Source organism: Pagrus major, chromosome 6 (assembly GCF_040436345.1).
Source record: "Pagrus major chromosome 6, Pma_NU_1.0".
In the NCBI taxonomy this organism is placed as follows: domain Eukaryota; kingdom Metazoa; phylum Chordata; class Actinopteri; order Spariformes; family Sparidae; genus Pagrus; species Pagrus major.
In genome coordinates this window covers 30501095-30520595 of record NC_133220.1, presented here as the reverse complement: position 1 = coordinate 30520595, position 19501 = coordinate 30501095, and the positions used below count along the sequence as shown (strand labels likewise).

The 19501-nt window shown below is 42.8% G+C and overlaps 1 protein-coding gene across 2 annotated transcripts in view; it reads left to right on the top strand.

The window, feature by feature from the left end:
• shq1 (SHQ1, H/ACA ribonucleoprotein assembly factor) overlaps positions 1-18465 on the top strand; it is a 39172-nt gene extending 20707 nt beyond the window's left edge. For both annotated transcript variants that reach the window (XM_073467750.1, XM_073467751.1), the window contains exons 11-12: positions 6158-6278; positions 17709-18465. In XM_073467750.1, coding sequence (XP_073323851.1) covers positions 6158-6278; positions 17709-18369 — 782 coding nt within the window. In that variant the 3' untranslated portion in view covers positions 18370-18465. The remainder of the gene's footprint in view (positions 1-6157; positions 6279-17708) is intronic.
• Positions 18466-19501: the final 1036 nt, after the last annotated feature.

The following is a 19501-nucleotide window of genomic DNA, read 5'->3' as shown; positions in this document are numbered from 1 at the left end:
TTCAGCATCGTACTGTGGCTCTGCTTTGTCTAAAACAGCCAACTGATAAGAGGCTCTGTTTATTTGTTCCATTGTATTAAAGGAAAAACAGCTAATTATTTCTTTATTATTTCTCATGATGTTCGCTCACGACTCATAACCTTCATTATTTGCAAGCATTAGTGAAGTATGAGTAATCGGGCTTTTCCTTAATGAACTGTAACACTACAGTAATTTGGCCTGGCGTGTGTCTGAGGGTGTGTTTCCTCCCAGCATTACTTTACACACTAATTAATTTGTCGGGATAAAGCAAATGGAAATGCACGCTCCATGTTTGAGGCACTTGATTTAAGTGGCTGCGAAAGCAAACATTTGCAGGTATTAGTAAAACAAACCCATTAATGGCAGCGCACAGGTTAAGGCCTCCGAGGAAATGTTATCCGGGGGTAAATATTTGAACAGCCCTCTGGCAGTGTGGCGAGTATTCTCAAGGAGCTCCTTCACCTGCTTCCTAAGTGTAACTAAAGAGCTACTGGGCAGGTACAAGGAGGGGGGAGGAGGGAGAGGAGGCTGGAGTCAGGAAGTGTGGCAGAGGACCTCTGGGTCATGCTGCTGTCACGATCGAACTGCCTGGACAAGACAAGACAAGAAATGTTGGCTCTGTTCCCCTGTTACAGATCCATCCAACATGCATCTCTGCTGTCATTCATTCAGGCAGATTTTCTCTCTGGTCATGGTATTTCTGAGAGGGAGGGCAGGGAAAGCTTGGGAATTTGATCTGTGGAAGTCAAATTTTAGGTCATAAAAGCACTTTGAACTAGTTATGGAAAATCAAGGAAAAGTAATAACATTTTACCAGCAGGCCAGGGTGTGAACACTGTAGGTTTAGGGTACTATTGGTATTTTATGGGATGAGATGCATGGATTGTGTGTGTGCATGTGTGACAGAGGAAAAAAGGGAAAGAAAAAAAAAACAGAATGAGAGGCAATGAAGTATGAAAGAAAGTGCTGGTATTGAATGTTACAATATGTACATTCATTTGAACTAGATGTACTGAACGAGTCAATTGAACTGTATTGATTGTGATGTCAGTGGGCAGTGCTGTCAAGGCTGAATTGCCCTGGCATGTTGACTTGACATTGGGTGAAGATGAGCCTCTCCTGCCTTTTAGAAACTGTAAATTGAGAAGGCAGAATATAATACAACAAAAAGCACTTTTTCATGTAGAGCAGGTCTGGACTGTACTCTTTATAGCAGTGCTGGGCAATATGGCCTTAATATTTAGGCTATACCAGACACCATCCTAACACGACCAGGACCTGTAACTGATACGTTTTTTTTTTTTTTTAAATAATTACATTTTGTTGTGCCACAGACCAATTGCAAGAGTTGTTAATCACTCACATGACACTACTCAGCCAATCTTTATAGTCTTAAGCACTGTGATTCGAGTCAGACATACACACACACACAGACGAGATGAGATACAACAGTCAGAGACAGTGAAAACAGAGCAGTTAATCAAGAATGGACTCGTACATGTTCATTTTCCCCACGGGCAGGTCAAAATCAGTATGACTCATATCTCAGACTGCGGCGCTGTTTAAAAGCAGCAATGTGATGTGCCATTACTAGAAAGCACAGAGCAAGTTTTGAGCAGTTAATCTGAACTGAGCGCAGAGGAAATAAAATATTTTTGTATGGCACGCACTGAAACTAAATCATAATGCATTTTAGAAACTATGACTGGGCCTTTTGCTTGAGTACATTTGCTCTTATTAGACCACTTTGTGTTTTAAACTTTTTATCTCTGAATCACTTTAGTCTTGGATTAATTATATTTTCTATAATATCAATATATTTCTCAGCCTTGCTTTGTATTATTTATGGACAACCAACTGATTTCCTCCCTGTAGGGGAGACATACAGTAGCACAATGCAAGTTCCACATCAAGCTGTAAAATAATGGTAATGATAGTGATAATTATATTGATAATAATAGTAAGAATAATGATTGCAACGATAAGTCTAAAAAACCTTTTAGCTTTCTCATTTCTGGAAATTATAATGTATAATTAGGGAGATCCCCTACCCTGTTTATCCCATTCATTTCATCAGTAGCCCTGACAGTGAGGCAGTCCTCAGTCATTAAACCAATAAGAATATTCATCATTGCATTTCTCTTTTTGCAGATGATGCACTTTTATTTTTGTGTGAGAAAAATGTTGCTTTATTTCAAGTTACAAACTCAAAATATCCCAATAGTTTCTCTTTTTAAATACCTTGGAAAATTCATAAATCCCTCTTTAGAAAACAACAGGAGAAATAACTGTATCCTCAAATAACACACTGTTCAAAGAGATTCAGATAGATAGTGCAGACTACCCAATTCCCTATCAGCCAGGATTAAAAATGAATGTTCTACCTAGGATAGATTCTTACAGTCCATGATATCATTGTCCCTTCCACCCACGTACGCGGAACATTTACATAAAATAATCTCTCAGCTCATATGGAAATGCTCACATCCCAAAATGAAAAAATTAACTGCAATAGAAAGGGTGTGGAAATTTCAGGGTCCCTGATATGAAATTATATGCTACACTTTACTTCTACGTTCCACTTTAAGCTGGTGCGGTGATAGACGCATAAATCTATTCCATGGCTTCAGTGGAAAGGAGAATTGTTATAGAATCCCTCTGACACAGATATTATTCTCAGATTTTTCTATTAGATGGTATAAACTTATGACACCGAGTAGATATTCAGTATAAGGCTGAAAACTACATTTACATAATAAGATACAGATTCTAAGGTGGCTGAACTTTAATGTTAATGCCCTCTTCTCATTCCTTATGTATTGATCTCTGTATATCGTCAGTATTTTTCTTGATTATTCTTTAAATTTATAAACCACAAAGACGATATATCTATACAAATGTGTTGGAAGTAAAGCATGGAATAGGGGAGTAAAAGTTTGTCACTTCACATTGCTGCCTCTGCTGTTTTAGAAAAACTCTCCTTTTTTTCTCACAGAGGACACAGCAGCCTTTGTTTCTGGTCCACTTCACACCCACCACTACATCTATGCAAGTCTGCTCATTGTGCAGCCATGAGAGAATTACTGTTGTTAATTTGGACTGCACTCTCTGGCCCACTCATTGGTTAACCTGCTCTTGCCTAATTAACACACCTTGCTCACAGGCATCTCACCAAGAATATCAATGTTGAACTGTTGCAGAGCACAACCTTTCCCCTGGTTTTCTACAAACAACCCTGTGAAAAAGAAGTCAAGTCTTGGAAGTGAGTGTGTTTTTGCCGTACGCGATCCAAGTCCTGAATATGAGGGCAGAGTTCCCTGTATATGATCCCATGCTCAAATGAGAACCAAATGTTTGTTTAAGGTTTTCCTCACTGCGAGTGCGCTGTTTATTTTGATTGGGCTGGAATGTCTCTGGACAATACCAACCAGCTCTGCGGAGGTGGAGAGGAGCCTTTTCTCTTGCCCTCAGTGGATTGTTGGCCACATCATAAGGCTATTTATATGCCTGATTGGAAGGAGAAGTCCTGTGGCAGTTTGGCTTGTTGTATACTTCAGGGAGAAGTAATTTGCCAGAATAACAAATGGAGATACTGTGTGATGCATTTGTGGTGTTGAAAGCTGCAGCATGCTGGCCAAAATGACCTCTAAATATATTTCCAAAGTGCAGGTGTTAGCCGTGAACCATGTCATATACATTGTAACTAAAAGCTCCCACCATGTTTGATAGTTTACATTATTTGGCTGGTAGTCTTGTCTGTAATTAATTGCATACTGCACCACATGCTGAAAGATACAACAAGGATATGACCTACAGAAGCAAACAAGACCATCAGTGAGAAGACTGACTATTTGTGAGTAGTTATTCTTAATTCATGTCACCAGGTTGGAATCTGAAAATGAATGTGCTGAGGATGTATTGGGTAGTCTGACCGAGGAGAGGAACTGCTCTGTAGTCTGGTGGAACAGCAGCAGATAACTCTGTGTTGCAGGGGTGGAAGTAACTAATTACAACTACTCAAATTACTGTAAATGAGTTATATTTTTTGGGAGAGTATTTTTTCAAGTCTGTTAATTTACTATTACTATTATTATATACTATTAAGTATTAAGTATTAAGCATTATACCATATAATCTATTTAGTTACTTTTAAAATCATAATTGAGTACAGTTTGAATTAATGTCTAAACCTTCATCTGCATTTTTGTAGCCAATAAGGCTATCTGATCACAAACGGGCCGATGAAAACCCTGACAAACGGACAAAATCACAAACTCTGCAGCAGACGAAGGTTTGGAGAGGTGACGTGACCACTGAGCAGAACAGAGCGGGAGTTAGGAGTAATTCAGACTGAAAATTTGGAGAAACAGAAATCCCTTTGATTTCATTATGTAACTTTACTTGTAACATTTTATGTTGGCCTTGCTACCAAGCTATATCTTGCATTACATGACTAGGGAATGAATCGAGCAATAGGGCTGCCATGGTGCCGAATTACTTTTTTTTTTTTTTAAATAACTAATGCAATCAGTGTTCGCCTGAACACCTTGTTACTAGTCCTGCAAACAGCTGTTAAAAAGAAGAAGAAACAGTATATAGTCTAGTTTAGTAAAGTACAATATATTAAATACGTTGCCTCTGTCTTTCACTAGCTTCCAAACCAAATGCACATGCTAGCCAGATGAAGATCTTTATGGCATGACGCCGTGGTGTTCATACTGCTTTTGTCTCCAGGGGACGCCAGAATAAACATGAAAAGTATGTGTATATATGCACTAACACACAATGTAGTGTTGTGTATTATTGATGGGTGTAAACAAGACTGTAAGCTGTATTGTTTTTTTAAGTTGTCGGGGCATTAATTCACCCAAGTCTCCAAAGAGCACACATTTCCTCACTGGCATATGTGTGGTATCTAACTTTGCAGAGAGTTATGGTTTATGTGCCAAGGTTCTGAGATATTCATCTTGATTCTGCTTCCTCCACCCGAATTTCATGGAGGTGAATTGAATTTGGTACCAAAGAATGGAGTTTCATAAAACACACAAATGCATGCAGGAGACATTTGCATACAGACAGAGAATGGGGGGGAACAAAATTATCTCTCAAACTGTTTTGTTTTTTAAAGATTTTAATTTTTGCCGTTACAGCATTACGAGTCATTAGTGCAAGCCAAAATCAAGCATAAGCCCAGTAATATCAGTATTTGGCTGGGGAATTTCTCAGCTTTTACAATGGCTGAGTCAAACAGCAGGCTTCAACACAGTAGCTGTGTCCATATTTCATATTCTAAGCAGGTTTTGAGTCACTCTAGAAAGTGGAAAAAATGAAATATACTCATAGTTCAAAGGATTATGCTGTAAATCAGATTGGCTGGCAGAACCATACATTCATGATAAGATTGCAACAGAGCTGTGCACAAAAGAGACTTTTGGACCAGAAAGCTTTGACAACTTGATACTCTCCATTTATGTACAGACAGGATTTATAGAAAGTGATTTTGTTGTGCACTAGACATAAAAAAGAGGCATTTTAAAGCTTCAAGCTGTGTAGTTAAGTGACCTGTATTGAACTTGGTGCCATGTACAGTTGGAAAAACAGTCCAGTTCATTACCTTGCCAAATTGAATCATTGAAGTCTGTAAAAATGTTTAAATCAGTCCTACAGTTTTCTCAAATCACAAGCAAAATGGATTCACATAAGACTATAATGATGCTGCACAATAGCTGAATGGGCTGACTTGAATGGCTGTCAAGTGGAAATTCATCTGAAACATTTAGCTCCATTTTCGACAGATCAAGGCAAACGCATTTCTGACAGAAATCCTGAGCAGAGCCACCATTAAATTGACAGGATGAATGCCTAAAATAGAGTTGTCTTCTTTTGCTCTTTTGTCTCAGATGAAGCACTTCTTAACCAGGAACTCTTCTTAAACCGTATGGATCAAATTACTGTGCAGCTCGCTGGGATTTTCCTCTGATCCTGTACCTTGGCTTTTATGTATGGAACAATGACTGCAAGCCTTTAGATTCACGCTGCGTCTGCCAGCAGCTGGAGCGCATTGTCATCCTTAATACTGAGCGCGAGTAACACTGTTTTTCCATTTTCCTGCCACGGTGTGTGTTGCTGTGCCCAGGGAAAGCCTGTGTCCTCAAATGCCTGCTGGATATTCACAAAGTCTTCCGAGAGAACGACCCGGCCTACATACTGAACGATCTGTACATCACTGACTACTGCATCTGGATCCAGAGGGTCAAGTAAGTCCACCAACACACACTCCATAAACCTGTGCGCGAACACATCAGAGGCCTCATCTTCTGAGAATTACCACGAGAGCCAAGGGAAGTGCCACTCAGCCGCTATGATGCAGCAGTGCTTTAGAGGAGACGATTGGACGAGTCATTTGTCACAGCAGGGCCAATTGAAAGACCAAGCCAGTGAGAGATGCAGTCTCCCCTTCTCTCCATTACAATGGTTCAAAAGAGCCAGCTGCACTCAGCGGCTTCACTCCGAATGAAACTTTTACGAGCGCACATGTGTGTGCTGAGGCTCCTTATATCTTCCATGGGTGTAACCTTGCACCAGCATTGGAAGCCAAACATGCAAAATGTGCACTTTTTTCTCCAAGTGATATAGATTTGATGACTCTCTCCTCCTCGTCGTGCATATTTTACAATTACTTACACATTTCAAATGTGAGCCTGCGAGCACATTATTCAGTAATGAGCTCTGTTTTACTCTTGGCTAGAGTTCAGCCAAGTGGTGTGCTCGTCTGGAAAAAGCCCAGTTGAAAAATGTGCGCCTGATGTTGTAGGCTCAGCGCCCAGATGCAGACACGATAAAAGGTCTGCGGGGATTTAGTGCCCCCCCCCACCCACGCCCCACACCCTCTCCACAAATTCTCATTTCTACATTTTTCCAGCACAAGTCTAGAATTCTGCTCTTATAAACGCTACAGATGCTGGGATCTTAATGGGTGGGAAAAATCAATACCTCGGTTTAAGGTTGGTGCGATCTTCTCTCTGAGATCAGAGACACACTTGTGCTTTTAAAGGCTCTCCATCTTACGGTGTAAGCACATGGAGCTTCTGAAGCTCTGTCAACTCGCTGAAAATCTCAATCAGTCTCTCCTCAGCTGAGGGGCACCGGAGCACTGCCTCCCCTCCCCTCTCCTCCTCCTCCTCTCTTTACCTCCTCTGTACATTGGAACTAAATGTCAGCTTGACCTAACACGCTGACTCCTAATACGCCCCACATCGATCATTAAATACATTAACCCATGTTGTCGTAGCACTGACCTGCGGCGGAATTGGTACATTTCCCTCTTCTGTTCTGTTTTTTTTCCCTGTCAAGTTTTTTAGCCTCTCATATAAGCTGTTGTGAAAAAGACGTTTGGATTGGTAAAACCACTTCTGTCACCTCCAGCTACTTGAAAGAGCAACCAAGCATGATGTTTTTTGTTGTTCCAGTGTGGGTCTTCTGGCCCTCACTCAACAGAAATTCCATTCACTTGCGGTTTCTGAAACTATGTTCTCATGTTTGGAGTATAAAATAAGTCTGAAAGCAGAGCAGCACAGGAGATTCAAGTCCTGTTTCTTTGAGGTTTGGAACGATCGCGGTTTCCACAGACCAGCCTCGGATATCAAACATGCAGTTTGTTGTGGCAGCCTTTTGTGGCGTCTGACAAGTTTGATGACAGATCGTGTAGGCATTGTTTTCTTCAGTGCAAGATATTCCCCCTGCGCTGGATTTGTCATCCTCCGCTAAGTGAGTCGTCTGTGTGAGCCGTGCGGTAAGATGAGATGTAATCTATACCCCTGGTGCAATCCCTGTATCTTGTCACTCCTCGCAGCCGAGGAAGCAGACGCGATCAGCTGCGTATGATGGACATGGCGATTAATGGATGTTTGCTGGCTGGAGGGTTGATTTATTTAATCTCCTTGCTGTCCCACATGCATTTCTACTCCTAAAGTTCCTCTGACTGCCGAGACATCGGTCTCAAATTTACAACCTCGTAAAGACTTCACCGTGATTTAAGCCACAGGGCAGGCGCTCGCCTTTGCTCTCACACACAGAGTCTCAGCAGAAACCTGCGCAGTGAAATCAAGAGTGCAACCTCAAAGCAAATTGCTCTTCACAGTGTCTCAGTGATCTTTTTTTTTTTCGCCACAGTGGTCACTGTTCCAAATTTTTACACACATTTCCTTTGTGGAAAGTGTTTAAACTTCACCCTCACACACCCATCCAATCCTAATTATCTCTGAATTGTTAGCAGAGAGTATAATTCCAAATGGAGCAGCGGGCTCTCCAGTCCATTAGTCCCAGGGTATGCTTTTGAAGGTCCTCGGGATGCCAGAGCTCCTGCAGTGCTGCTGGACTGCAAAGAAAAAGCGAGTCGCTTCACTTTCTCTCTCTTTGTCGTCTTTCCCTTTATCAAAAAGCTTGGAGGGAGGCCAATGTAGATTCACAGCAGCCAGCACAGACAAAGCCTTTAAGCCTGCTGTTGTGTTGCATTACCTCAGTTAAATCAGAAGGGCTACAACTTCCTTTTTCAGCGCTGGTTCACGTGCAACCACCCACCCACCCTTATTAATTGGGTCAATTAGATTCTGGCAGACAAAAAACATGGCAGCGTTCAAATGATGTGTTCCAGGGTTTGTTTGAGAGGAGGGAAGTGAGGCGAGATTCTTGTTGCCTTATGAAGTCATTAGTGGAAAAACGTGGTTCTATGTGGGGGTTTTTCTTTTGTGGAGAGAATTTGTGACTTCTCTATAAGACGTGTGAGCTGGACAATCACACATTGCTCCAGAGACTGGAAAATTGACAAGAAACAGTTTAGGGAGAAACCGAGCGTCACACTGTAACAGCTGAATGGACAGACTCGGATAATTGTGAATGAGAGGTGTGAAGTGAACAGGCCCCAAAAAACATGGGTGTTGTTTTCACTGAAGAAAGGGAGTACAAAATAAATAAAGTGATAATAAATGTTATTAGATGAAGGGCTGCACTATGACAGTTACAAAGGAAATTGACAAAAGTTTGCCCGAGGCAAGTTAAAGGTCACATCTGGGTAGTAAATCTACATACAACATTATGTTTTCCAGAGCTGATGATGGAAGTAGCAAAGAGGAGAGCCATTTCATTTCCTTCCCATCTCATTTAAATCGGGGTTGGTAAAAAAATCTTGATTCTTATCTCCTACGATTCAGAATTGATTCGCCAACGTCAAAAATCAATGTTCTGAATGTCAATCAAAAACATGATATTGAGGGATCAGATAAGGCAGAACTCGACTGCGAGGCAGTGCAGCACCCAGAATATCTACAGTGCGCACAGGCTCGAGTTCTCCTTTGATTCAGATTAAAAAAAGACAGAGGTTTCAAGTATTCATTTTATTTTAATGACTTAAACATTACCTTTGTGAGCCATTAATTGTGAATAATTTCTACTGTGTCACTCAGAGACTTAACATTAACAGAGCCAAGCAGTGATCAACAGTACCGAAAGAGACCAGCTGGCCAACACACACCACAGCTTTTAACAACTTAAACAGACTCTGCATGAAGGAAATAACTATGCCTAATAACTATGTCTGTTTTACCTTAAAAACCCTGCGCCTGCTCTGCGTCTTGTACAACAATGGTCCTCCCTAAATCCAACGGTGCAGCAGAGAGGCTGCTCTCCACTGCTGAAAATGTTGTAACACGCACAGCCCACCCCCTCATTTTGTTACTCACATACAGGCATGACAATGAGATGCTTTCAAGTTAATTAATTCATCCATCAATGCTGTTAACTTTTTTTAAATGAAAAGGCTGTGGCTCATTGATGTTAATCTTAACCACTTAATGGTTTGGCTCTCTGAGACTGAAAAATAGTGCCCCCTTTTTATTCATTCAATCGAGAATCGAAAATCAATACTGAATCGAGCTGACGACCAAAAGTCGGATAGATGGAATCCAATGTGAGATTGCCAAAGATTGACACCTCTACTATTGAGAGTTGCTCATGCGCAGTACTGACGGGGCATGAAAACAGATGCGGGTGAAGATGTTAAAGATTTGAAGAACAAGCAAACATTTCAATTAACTAGGAAACAGGAGTTGGCATGTTTGATATGCAAGAAAATTTGTTGCTTTGCATGTATGCAAAACAGGACAACAAACTTAAGACTCTTGTTATTTGATAACCGCTTATAAATAATAAATTAAAACAATTTGTTCAGGGCAAGTAGTTGACTTTTACAACTAGATTTCGGACCAACCCTGCAAGTGAAAAAACACTCTAATGTTGAGCCTGGAGTTGTATATTTTCTTTTTCCTGAGGCCATCCTTATTTTTGGATAACGAGACAGCCCTTAGAAATTCTGCATACTCTCTTCCTCCCTCGTCTCATTTGGCATTGTGTGCATGACAATGGCTGCTGGAGAGAGTCGGCAGCTCTGACAGCAGCTCCCCCACAGCGACAAGCATCTGTGGCTCCAACAACTGGGAAAGTCTCAACGAGGTCAAGCATGGGGGTCAACCGTGTCAGCCAAGACCTGCGGTGAAATGCCTTGAAAATGCACTTGTGCACGGTGGCGCGGTGTTAACACCCATCCCTCCCGTCGAGCTCAACTCAGCAGTCCACCTCAGTACACCTCTCTGTGCGACTGTAAAGCACAAGGCACTTAATGCCCAGCTTTTCCTATCGGCTACTTAGCAAGATTTGTGTTTTCATTTTACTCGTGCTCAGGGGCTTTTCCTGGAGAATTTCAATGAGGTGTTGCAGGCTGTTGTTGTGTGATGCTCGTGGCGTGGAAGAAAATGGCAAATTGTCCTGTAGCGAGCCTGGCAGCTCCCTGTTGTTCCCCTCCCCCCCTAACCATACAGCTGATGTGACAACCAGATGAGCGCTGGGAAGGACTTCCCTGGAACAACCAGGCAGCGTCACACAACTGTCAAACGCCCGTCCTGAAGGCTTTGAAATAGATAATGGAGCTGCTCTATCTGATGTTAGCCTCAGCACTGAAGGAGATCCTAGAGGCCCCGCTGGGGAGAACAAAGACACAAATGTCTTGCAGCTAACAGGGATAAGTAGTACAGATTTCCTCCCAGCATGAGGCCACTCCACTTTTTTGTCTTGGGTACACAGGCTCATCTTAAACACAGACTTTGCATAATTTCTTATTTGCATGTTTGGAGTGGCCACTCTAGTTATTTCAATTGATTATAGCGGAGGGATTTTTTTTTTTTCTGTATTTGCAGCCTCAAAGGCTTGTGCATCTGATCAGAAAGCATTAACATTGTAATTTCTGCCACTTTTGAAGAAATTGACAAGAGATGTTAACAGTTGGAAATAACACAGACAGACTGTATAACTATTAATTTAATTTCAGGGCTTAAATATCTGAGGGATTGCATAAACCAAAAGGTGAGAGAGCAGACAGTAAAATCAGATTGTGAAGAGCTGAACATTCTTTGTTGTAAAGATCCCAATTTCCCAACAGCAGAGTATGAGTATGAGTCAAACTTGAAAATTTTTGCTTTTCAAGCTGCGATACAAGCTGAAACAACTTTCAGTTTCGAGCCTGAGGGCTTTGACTTCTTGAGCACAGACCAAACCAAAGCCTGCCATGGTGAAGATACTGTATGTTGATAAAAATTTCAACTCGACTTTTAAACTTAAATGATGATGTGGGAAATACAACACCGCTTTGTCAGTTGAGACATTTTAAGAATTGTCTCACATTCCCTCTTATGCCTCAACCAAACCCACAAAAGCCACACACACCACCACTCATCCAAATATCGTTGTGGACCAAGTACACCCCCTCATGACGACAGGATTTCCCATTGGCACTGGCCCCCCCAGTAGGACAATGAACAGCTCGAGGGACATGACAAAGAGCTTAAGGTTTTGACTTGGCCTCCAAATTCCCCAGACCCCAATCTGATCGAGCATCTGTGGGGCGTGCTGGATCAAGTCCGATCCATGGAGGCTCCACCCCCAGACATACAGGACCCAAAGAATTCACTTCAAATGTCCCAGTGCCAGACACCACAGGACACCCCCAGAAGTCTTTTGACCATGCCATGATGGGTTACCAGGCTGCGGACCAGTACCTGGTCTTGGGTCTTCAGTAGCAGATGCCAAAACCCCAGTAGGAACTAAGGGGGCTGATGTAATTGCCATTTATGTTCTGCATTGTGTTTTGTTATTTATTTTTCTGGAAATGGCAATATTTTTATGACATATCACAAGGCAGATACATTTTCATTCAACATTAAAATGTCCAAAAAACTGATTGTATTCACATTGTCATGTGCACTGTACAGTAGTTTGACGAGTGTTTTCACAATTCTTTGACATTTTATAGAGGAAACAAGTATTCGTGAAAACAATCAGCAGATTAATCAGTCAAACTCAATTAAAAGAATTCTTGGTTGCAGTCCTAACAGCCATACTACCAGTCTAATGCTAATGCCATCCACCAGGGAGGTTATGTTTTCACCCATGTCAGTTTTTTGGTCTGTTTGTTGGACGGTTGATTGTTTGGTTTGTCGGTTGGTTTGTGAGCATGATTACACAAAAACTACTGAACAGATTTCCAAATAAACTTGGGTGGAGGATGGGTCGCAGCCCAGAATATAGACCCTGTTAAGTTTCGGGACGGATCCAAAAATGTTTTCTCAATGTTACCCGGAAGAGGTGTTTTTCGACATTTTTGTTAACTTGTCAGGGAATAATGCATGGCTCTTGATGGAAAAACATCTGCTTATTAAGGTGGCTGGTGACTATGAGTGAGAACAATTTGATGCTAGATCTAGTGTGCTTAAATTGGTTAAGAATTAATGAGGGGTTTAAAATTTAGAGTGATACAGTGCTATTTAGTTTGATAAAGGCTTGATTGAATTAAAGGGGACTGTTGGGCCATGGCAGAGGTATACGCTCTACTGAGTGCCATTCTACTTTTAATGCGTTATAAAGTATTTAAATTTGTAACAAAGTATTGGACCAGTTAAAACATGAGGATGGTTTTCCATCCAATAGTTGTCAAGACATTTCAGTTTGGACCAAAGTCCAGATTGCCGTTCTGAGAGCCACATCACTAGTCTGGCTAAATGAATGTTTCCAGTGTGCACGTTGGCCAAAGATTTGTGTAGTTGTTTTCTGATGCAAATAAGCAGCGTAAAACTGTACAACCTATAAGGTCTGTCACTGTGCCTCGACATCAGCAATGAAGTTGCTGGGTTAACAGTAGCCCAGGTTGTAATGTACAAAATGTACTTGACTGTCAACAGATAATTATGACATATCATTGTTTGTACAGTACAATAAGTCTTTCATAGGCAGCTATAGGTGGGAACATTGGCGTGTTGAGTAAATACGTTTGTGTTTCTCATTTCTGGAATCGAAGCTCGGACCACTCCAGTATTCAGTCGCACTGACGGATCACATCTCCCGGTGTCAGCTTTTATCCCCCTCAGCTCCTGAATGATGCATTTTGCGAGTTGCACTGAGGAAATCTGGTACTCATATTACACAGATTTATGCATCTGAAGACAAGCTTTATCTGAGATGTTTTGAAGAGCACAGACATGCTGAATGAGTTGGCCTTTCAATGAACACGGGTCTGATGAAAGAAATGTCAGATTGTAATTTAGCTCGGCTCTTTTCGCAGACACAGGCACCACACACACACACACACACACACTCTCTCTCTCTCTCTCTCTCTCTCTCTCTCTCTCTCTTCTCATTCTCATTCTCATCGGAAAGACTTTGGCAGATGGAAGCGTCTTTGTCTCGCCAGAAGTTTTCCAACCTTGAAAAAGCCACCCCTCCTCAGTTTAATGAAGGCAAGCCACAACAGCGGTGTAGTAATGACTGGATTGTGTACAACATTATCCCTCCCCCTCCTGGATGGAGCCTTTGTATTCACCGCAGGCCGAGCTTCTCCCACCACAGAGCAAAGGAGGGGAGAGAAAACAAGCGCGCCTCCCCAATGCTAACTCAATAATGACTTCCCACGGGGGAAAGAGAATACGGGGCAGTCTTTGAAGTGGCTGTGCTGCAGGAGGCTCTTCTGCCACAGCCTCGCTACAGGAAGTTCTCACGTGGGTTTTATAGAGCCAGAGACTTAAACAGGCTCCATAGAGCCTACACACACTCATCAGCATCCATCGAGGTTATATTAATGTCTTGATATCCTGTAGTCTTTGTGAAGAAAAAGCCATTTGTCATTGTTAAAATAGTTGTGCAAGACTTGGGGATCTCAGCTCATGTTGTTCCTGTCTTTAGATTCTCAAACACGGAGACCACAAAATTGCTGGACACAGTTATCCAAAGAATGCAGTGGGTTTCTGCTCCTCACACATAAGTCGTCTCGTTAAACAGCTTACGTGTTTACATGATCATATATGGAGGTTAAGCATTGCTCGTGCTAGACAACCTGTCTGCAGTAGTTGTCTTTTAGTTTACAATGCACAGATTGATTTGGAAACTGTGCGAGCATGGTGCATTTATGTGCTTCTGTATAAAATAGGAAAATCAGCTAACCCCTATACAGACATTAAGTAAGCAGTTTAAGGGATGGAAATGTTGGTTGGTCGGTCAACCAAGTTGGATACAGATATCGATGGTACCCAGTGAATGTATCATAATGACTGTAATAGAACAGTAACACACACCCAGGGATGTGGAGAGCTGATGATCACTTGAAGCAGTAAAAGAACAAAGTGTGTGCACTCTCTTTGACCTGATGACTACTGGGATGGATTGGAGATCCATGCTTCCTTCGGAATACATTTTTTGAAAGTTTTGTCATCCCTTAGCTGTTCATCTGGCTTCATCATCATCATGTCAATATTTCTAACTGTCAAATACTTTGGGTTCAAACCAAATACCTGCTAAACTAATGATGTTCTCATAATATGGTAATATGTTAAACTAAGCGTACTTGCTGACAGTAGTGTTTAGCCCAAAGCACCACTGTGCCTAAGTGTGCATTTAGCGTGAAATCAGCCCTGTGTTAAAACAATGTGTTGGTTGGGGCGTGTTGCTTCAAGAACCAGTGAGACATGAGACGTGAGATACAGTCCAACAAGTTCATGAATGTGAACACTTCTCATATACAGAACTTATTTCTATTTTGTTGCAACAATTGTGAGGTAAAATGGAGAAATACAACACTCACGTTTCAAAGTAATCCACCAGGAACATCCATTTGCATGTACTGTTTATTGAGTGCAGCTTTTGCACACCTTAAAGTCGTCAGGTGCGTAGGAGAAGACCGAAGGCCGACAAAATCAGGAAAAAGACTCCCGCACACTGTCCACTTCACTTGCAATTAAGTTTATTGACAACAACGTTTCGGTACTTAGACCTTCATCTTAGTTATCTTGGTAATAAACTTAATTGCAAGTGAAGTGGATAGTGTGCGAGAGTCTTTTTCCTGATCGTGTACTGTTTATTGACAGACCAAGACAGCGACTTGTTGGATGCTGTCGTGTTGCTTTGAAGCAAAAGTTTGCCAGATGACCCTGCTTTGTTTTTCCGCAGCCTTCTGTGTTGGAACACCCACTGCACCACCAGAGTCGTCCAATTAAATGAAAGAGATGTGTTTTTCACGCAGGACTGAATTCGGTGCTGGTGTGGCTGTAGACTTTTTGTCTTGTTTATTTTTCCTAGTGTCAACATATCCAAAAACTGACTTCTTTATCCTGCCAGTGGCACTCAGCCTCAAGACCACTGGTTCCTTCTGTAGATTTACTTACAGGTCATTTCTTTTCATTGTTTCAAGAAGGATAAATAATGTCTGATAACAGCTGGCCACATTTGACAGGATTCACATATTTCACAGCCTGAGAAAATGGTGCATTTCAGCCGCTCTCACAGCTCCGTGACCGAGACCACAGGGGAAGGTTTTCGAAAATTTTTCTACATTCTGATCTGGCAACCTGCCCAAGCATCAGAGCAGGAAAATCGACTTTGGCTTCTGTTTTCAAATTCTGCAAAGTTGTGACAGAGAAAACTGGCAAAAACATTCTTGGATGAAGGTGCATGTGGGAAAGGGCATTCTGCGCACACACACACACACACACACACACTCACACCCTGCTCATCCCCAGTTTCAGTTTCAGTGTACAGAGGATAGCGTGTGTCCATATGATGCAGCACAACTATAAGATCTGTTTACACAGTCCCTCCTGAGGTCTTAAATGAATGCTCAGCCCCTACATGCTGCTTCCATAAACACACTACTCTCTCCCGAATAGGGAGCTCATTAGGCTTGCACGGTAATGAGGAGCCATCCTGGTGCTCAGCGGTGGGTTAATTGGGCCAGAGAGGGCACCGGGAGCCGAGTGTGAAAATGTGAATGGCAGCGGAAGAGTAGGCCATACACACACACACACACACACACGCTCTATCCCAACCTGAATGGACAGAGTCTGAATCGCAGTGACCCGCAGAGGTCACCTTGTAATCACCATGGCAATGGGGGCGGCACACACGCCCTAACCGCTCCGGGGGACGAATAGCAACCACTTAAGGTCTTGGCAGCATGGCAGACATTCCCAGTGTGAATAATGTGCAGGCGGGGGCCTCCCAACAATCTGATGGCTTTACACAAATGGGGCCTTGTAGGAGGACAGTCACCAGCAATAAAACACCTTCTCTCTCCTCAAGGAGTCCGTTGTGTCTTCTGTGGTGACACAACTATAAAACTGAAGCCACAGGACGGGAGCGTTGTTTAATGTACTGCTTTATGGGGACATTCTCTTAATCTTAATCTTCGGAGATGTTGGGGCTGCAGCACGGAGCCATTCTCCGTCCAGACTTTTATTGACTGTATTGCAGTCAGACTTTGTGCACAACTGCAGTCTGTTCGGGCCATTCAGGGTCACCCTGCTTCTATTCTGCAGGATTTATTCTCACACTGTGCTTAGGTTCATTCTGTTAATTCCCTCTGCAGCCTAATTGTTGGGTGAAATTAACAGTTTAAAATTCAAATCAGACTTTTTTTCCCCTCTATTTGGCATGCATTGAATCAGATTCTCAGGAAATGTTGGCAGCTCTTGAAATCATTAAAAAAAAAAGAGAACGTGAATGTACTCCTTAGAATCTAAAAACCACATTTTGTGTGGTGTGAAAGGTCCCTCTGCTTGCTCTCATCCTCTGCAAGCCACCTCTCCTCTTCCTCTGTTGGCGTAGCCTCTCAGAATGCGGAGGTGAAGGCGTGCACGTGCATGCGTGTGCTGGACGGGTTGTGGAGGAGGGGTCCGCCTCTCTCAGTAATCCCTCTCAGTCTCTTATCGCCTCTCGCAGGGAGAGCAGCGGTGGGGGAGGAGAAGAGCCCGAGCCCCGCGTATCAGCGCCGCTCATCTCCCTACATTATTAAACATCCATATTTCCATATTTCATTGAGCCCCCCACGCCTCGGCAAATCGTGGTCTACTTAGCATTCAGATGAGAATGGGATATGGTTAATGGGTATTAGATTTGTAGATGGTTATCCTGTGGCTATGTCTTTAGTACGCAGAGCCAGTCGATCAGTCAGTCGTTGTGCCGCTCTCCCTCGGGTGCCACTGATGAAGTTGTAGCTGGATGTCTCTTTTTTTTCTTCCTCTTTGTGTTGTCAGACACTACATTTTATTGAGGAAACAACTTTTTGGCTTTTCTAACTTAACCACTCTTTTTCTTCACAGGTCCAAGAAGATGACAGCCTTGGCCGTGACGTTAGAAAAAGCCTCCCTGTGGAAAAAAGACTTGCAGCTGGAACTCAAGGAGCTAGAGGAGGCAGCGGCAATGGTGGCAGAGGAAGAAGAAGAAGAGCAGGGAGCTTCCAAGAGCACTCCGATATCCCGCGGTGACAGCAGCAGCACTTCTAGTGACAGCAGCAGCAGCAGTGACTCATCTGATGAGAGTGAGGAATCTGAAGAGGAAGGCTGCACCGACTCCAACGAGGGAGGAGGAGGAGGAGGAGGAGGAGGAGGAGGAGGAGGAGGAGGAGGAGGAGGGATGTCTAAGGACAACCCTCTACAGTACCATTCCAGCTCCGCTGCCTCTCTCATCCCCCAGGAGCCCACGAACTCACTCATCTCAGCAGAGAGGAGAGTGGACGCCCTCCCCTCAGCCTCAGTAGGCTCCAGGCAGCTCATCGAGGAGCTGGGGGAGCTGAAAATCTCTCAAGACTCGAGCTACAAAGCAGAGAGGAGCTGTTCAGAGCCCAGCAGCGCCGCAGAAACAACTCAAGTAACATCTGGGAGGAGCAGCAGTGGGACTCTGTTAGAGCCGAGTCCTCGCAGAAACCCTCTGCACATCATCCAAACCCAGGAGGATCTCAATGACAGTGACTTCATCCGTTGACAGGAACCGTTGCGGAGCCTTAAAGACACTTTCTGAACTGTTGACTCCATGTAAGTGATGTAAGAACGCGTTTGGTTTTCAATCAGTTCATTTCTATTTTTGGAATATTTTTTTGTTGCTTCTTCTTTCCTTTGTAAAAACACGCAGCGCTTTAACCCTGCTCTAGAGGACATTTATTTAGATAAAGAATGATATTTTTTAATTATGAACTTGCCAAGTCTCTTTTCTTTTCTTTTAATGAGCACTAGAGGATTGAATTAGAGGCAGCATAGCTTCTCCTGTCTTGCCTCGTTTGTTATCTGACTCTTGCTCCTGTAGCTCTATATCTAGCTGCCTTACATGTTATACAAATATATTCCTACTCTCTGAACATACTGTGTTTGATCCTATATGAATTATTTCTTCTCTTTTTATTATTGAAAGTAATTCAGCAGTATTTGTGGACTAAATGTAGTTCATCTTCTAACAGTGTAGAACTTCTGTACTACTACCCATGTGAACAATTTCAGTCTATATAACCATGTTGGACTCTAATGAACAAAACAGGAAACGTCATTCCAGGAAACCGACAACATCTGTCATTATTTGTTACTGTAAATCACTCAGTCACCGTGCCTGCTAGAGCTTATTTTAGGGAGCTATTCTTTCCCTAATAAATAGCAGGAAAAAGCACTAACCTCTTCCTAAAGCCCCAGCATTGATTGAAGTGGAAAAGACTCTGCCGGCACTAAACAGGGCTGCGGAGCACGCAGGAGTGATTGATTCATCTGGCATGAATGGAGGAGCGCCGTCAACACAGCTCAATATCATCGGCCGCGTCTAGCAGGCGAGAGAAAACAAACAAGGAAGCACATGTCAGGCAGATAGATGAGGGCTGCGAGCGGGGCCGTGGCGCGGGAGCCGTTTGTTTGAGAGATAAGAGCACCCCTGGGCCCGAGGCAGCCGCGAGATAGAGGAGCAGGGGGCCGGCAGAGGCAAGCTGACACTGACCGGCTCAGGCGTAAAGATGTGCTCATACAGTGGCAGCAGCTATTTCCAACCACACTGTAATAAAATAATTTTAATCTGTGTCCCCTGAGTGGACTCGGTGTTGATTACTGTGATTGAAGGACAAAGATGAGATGCAGAAATG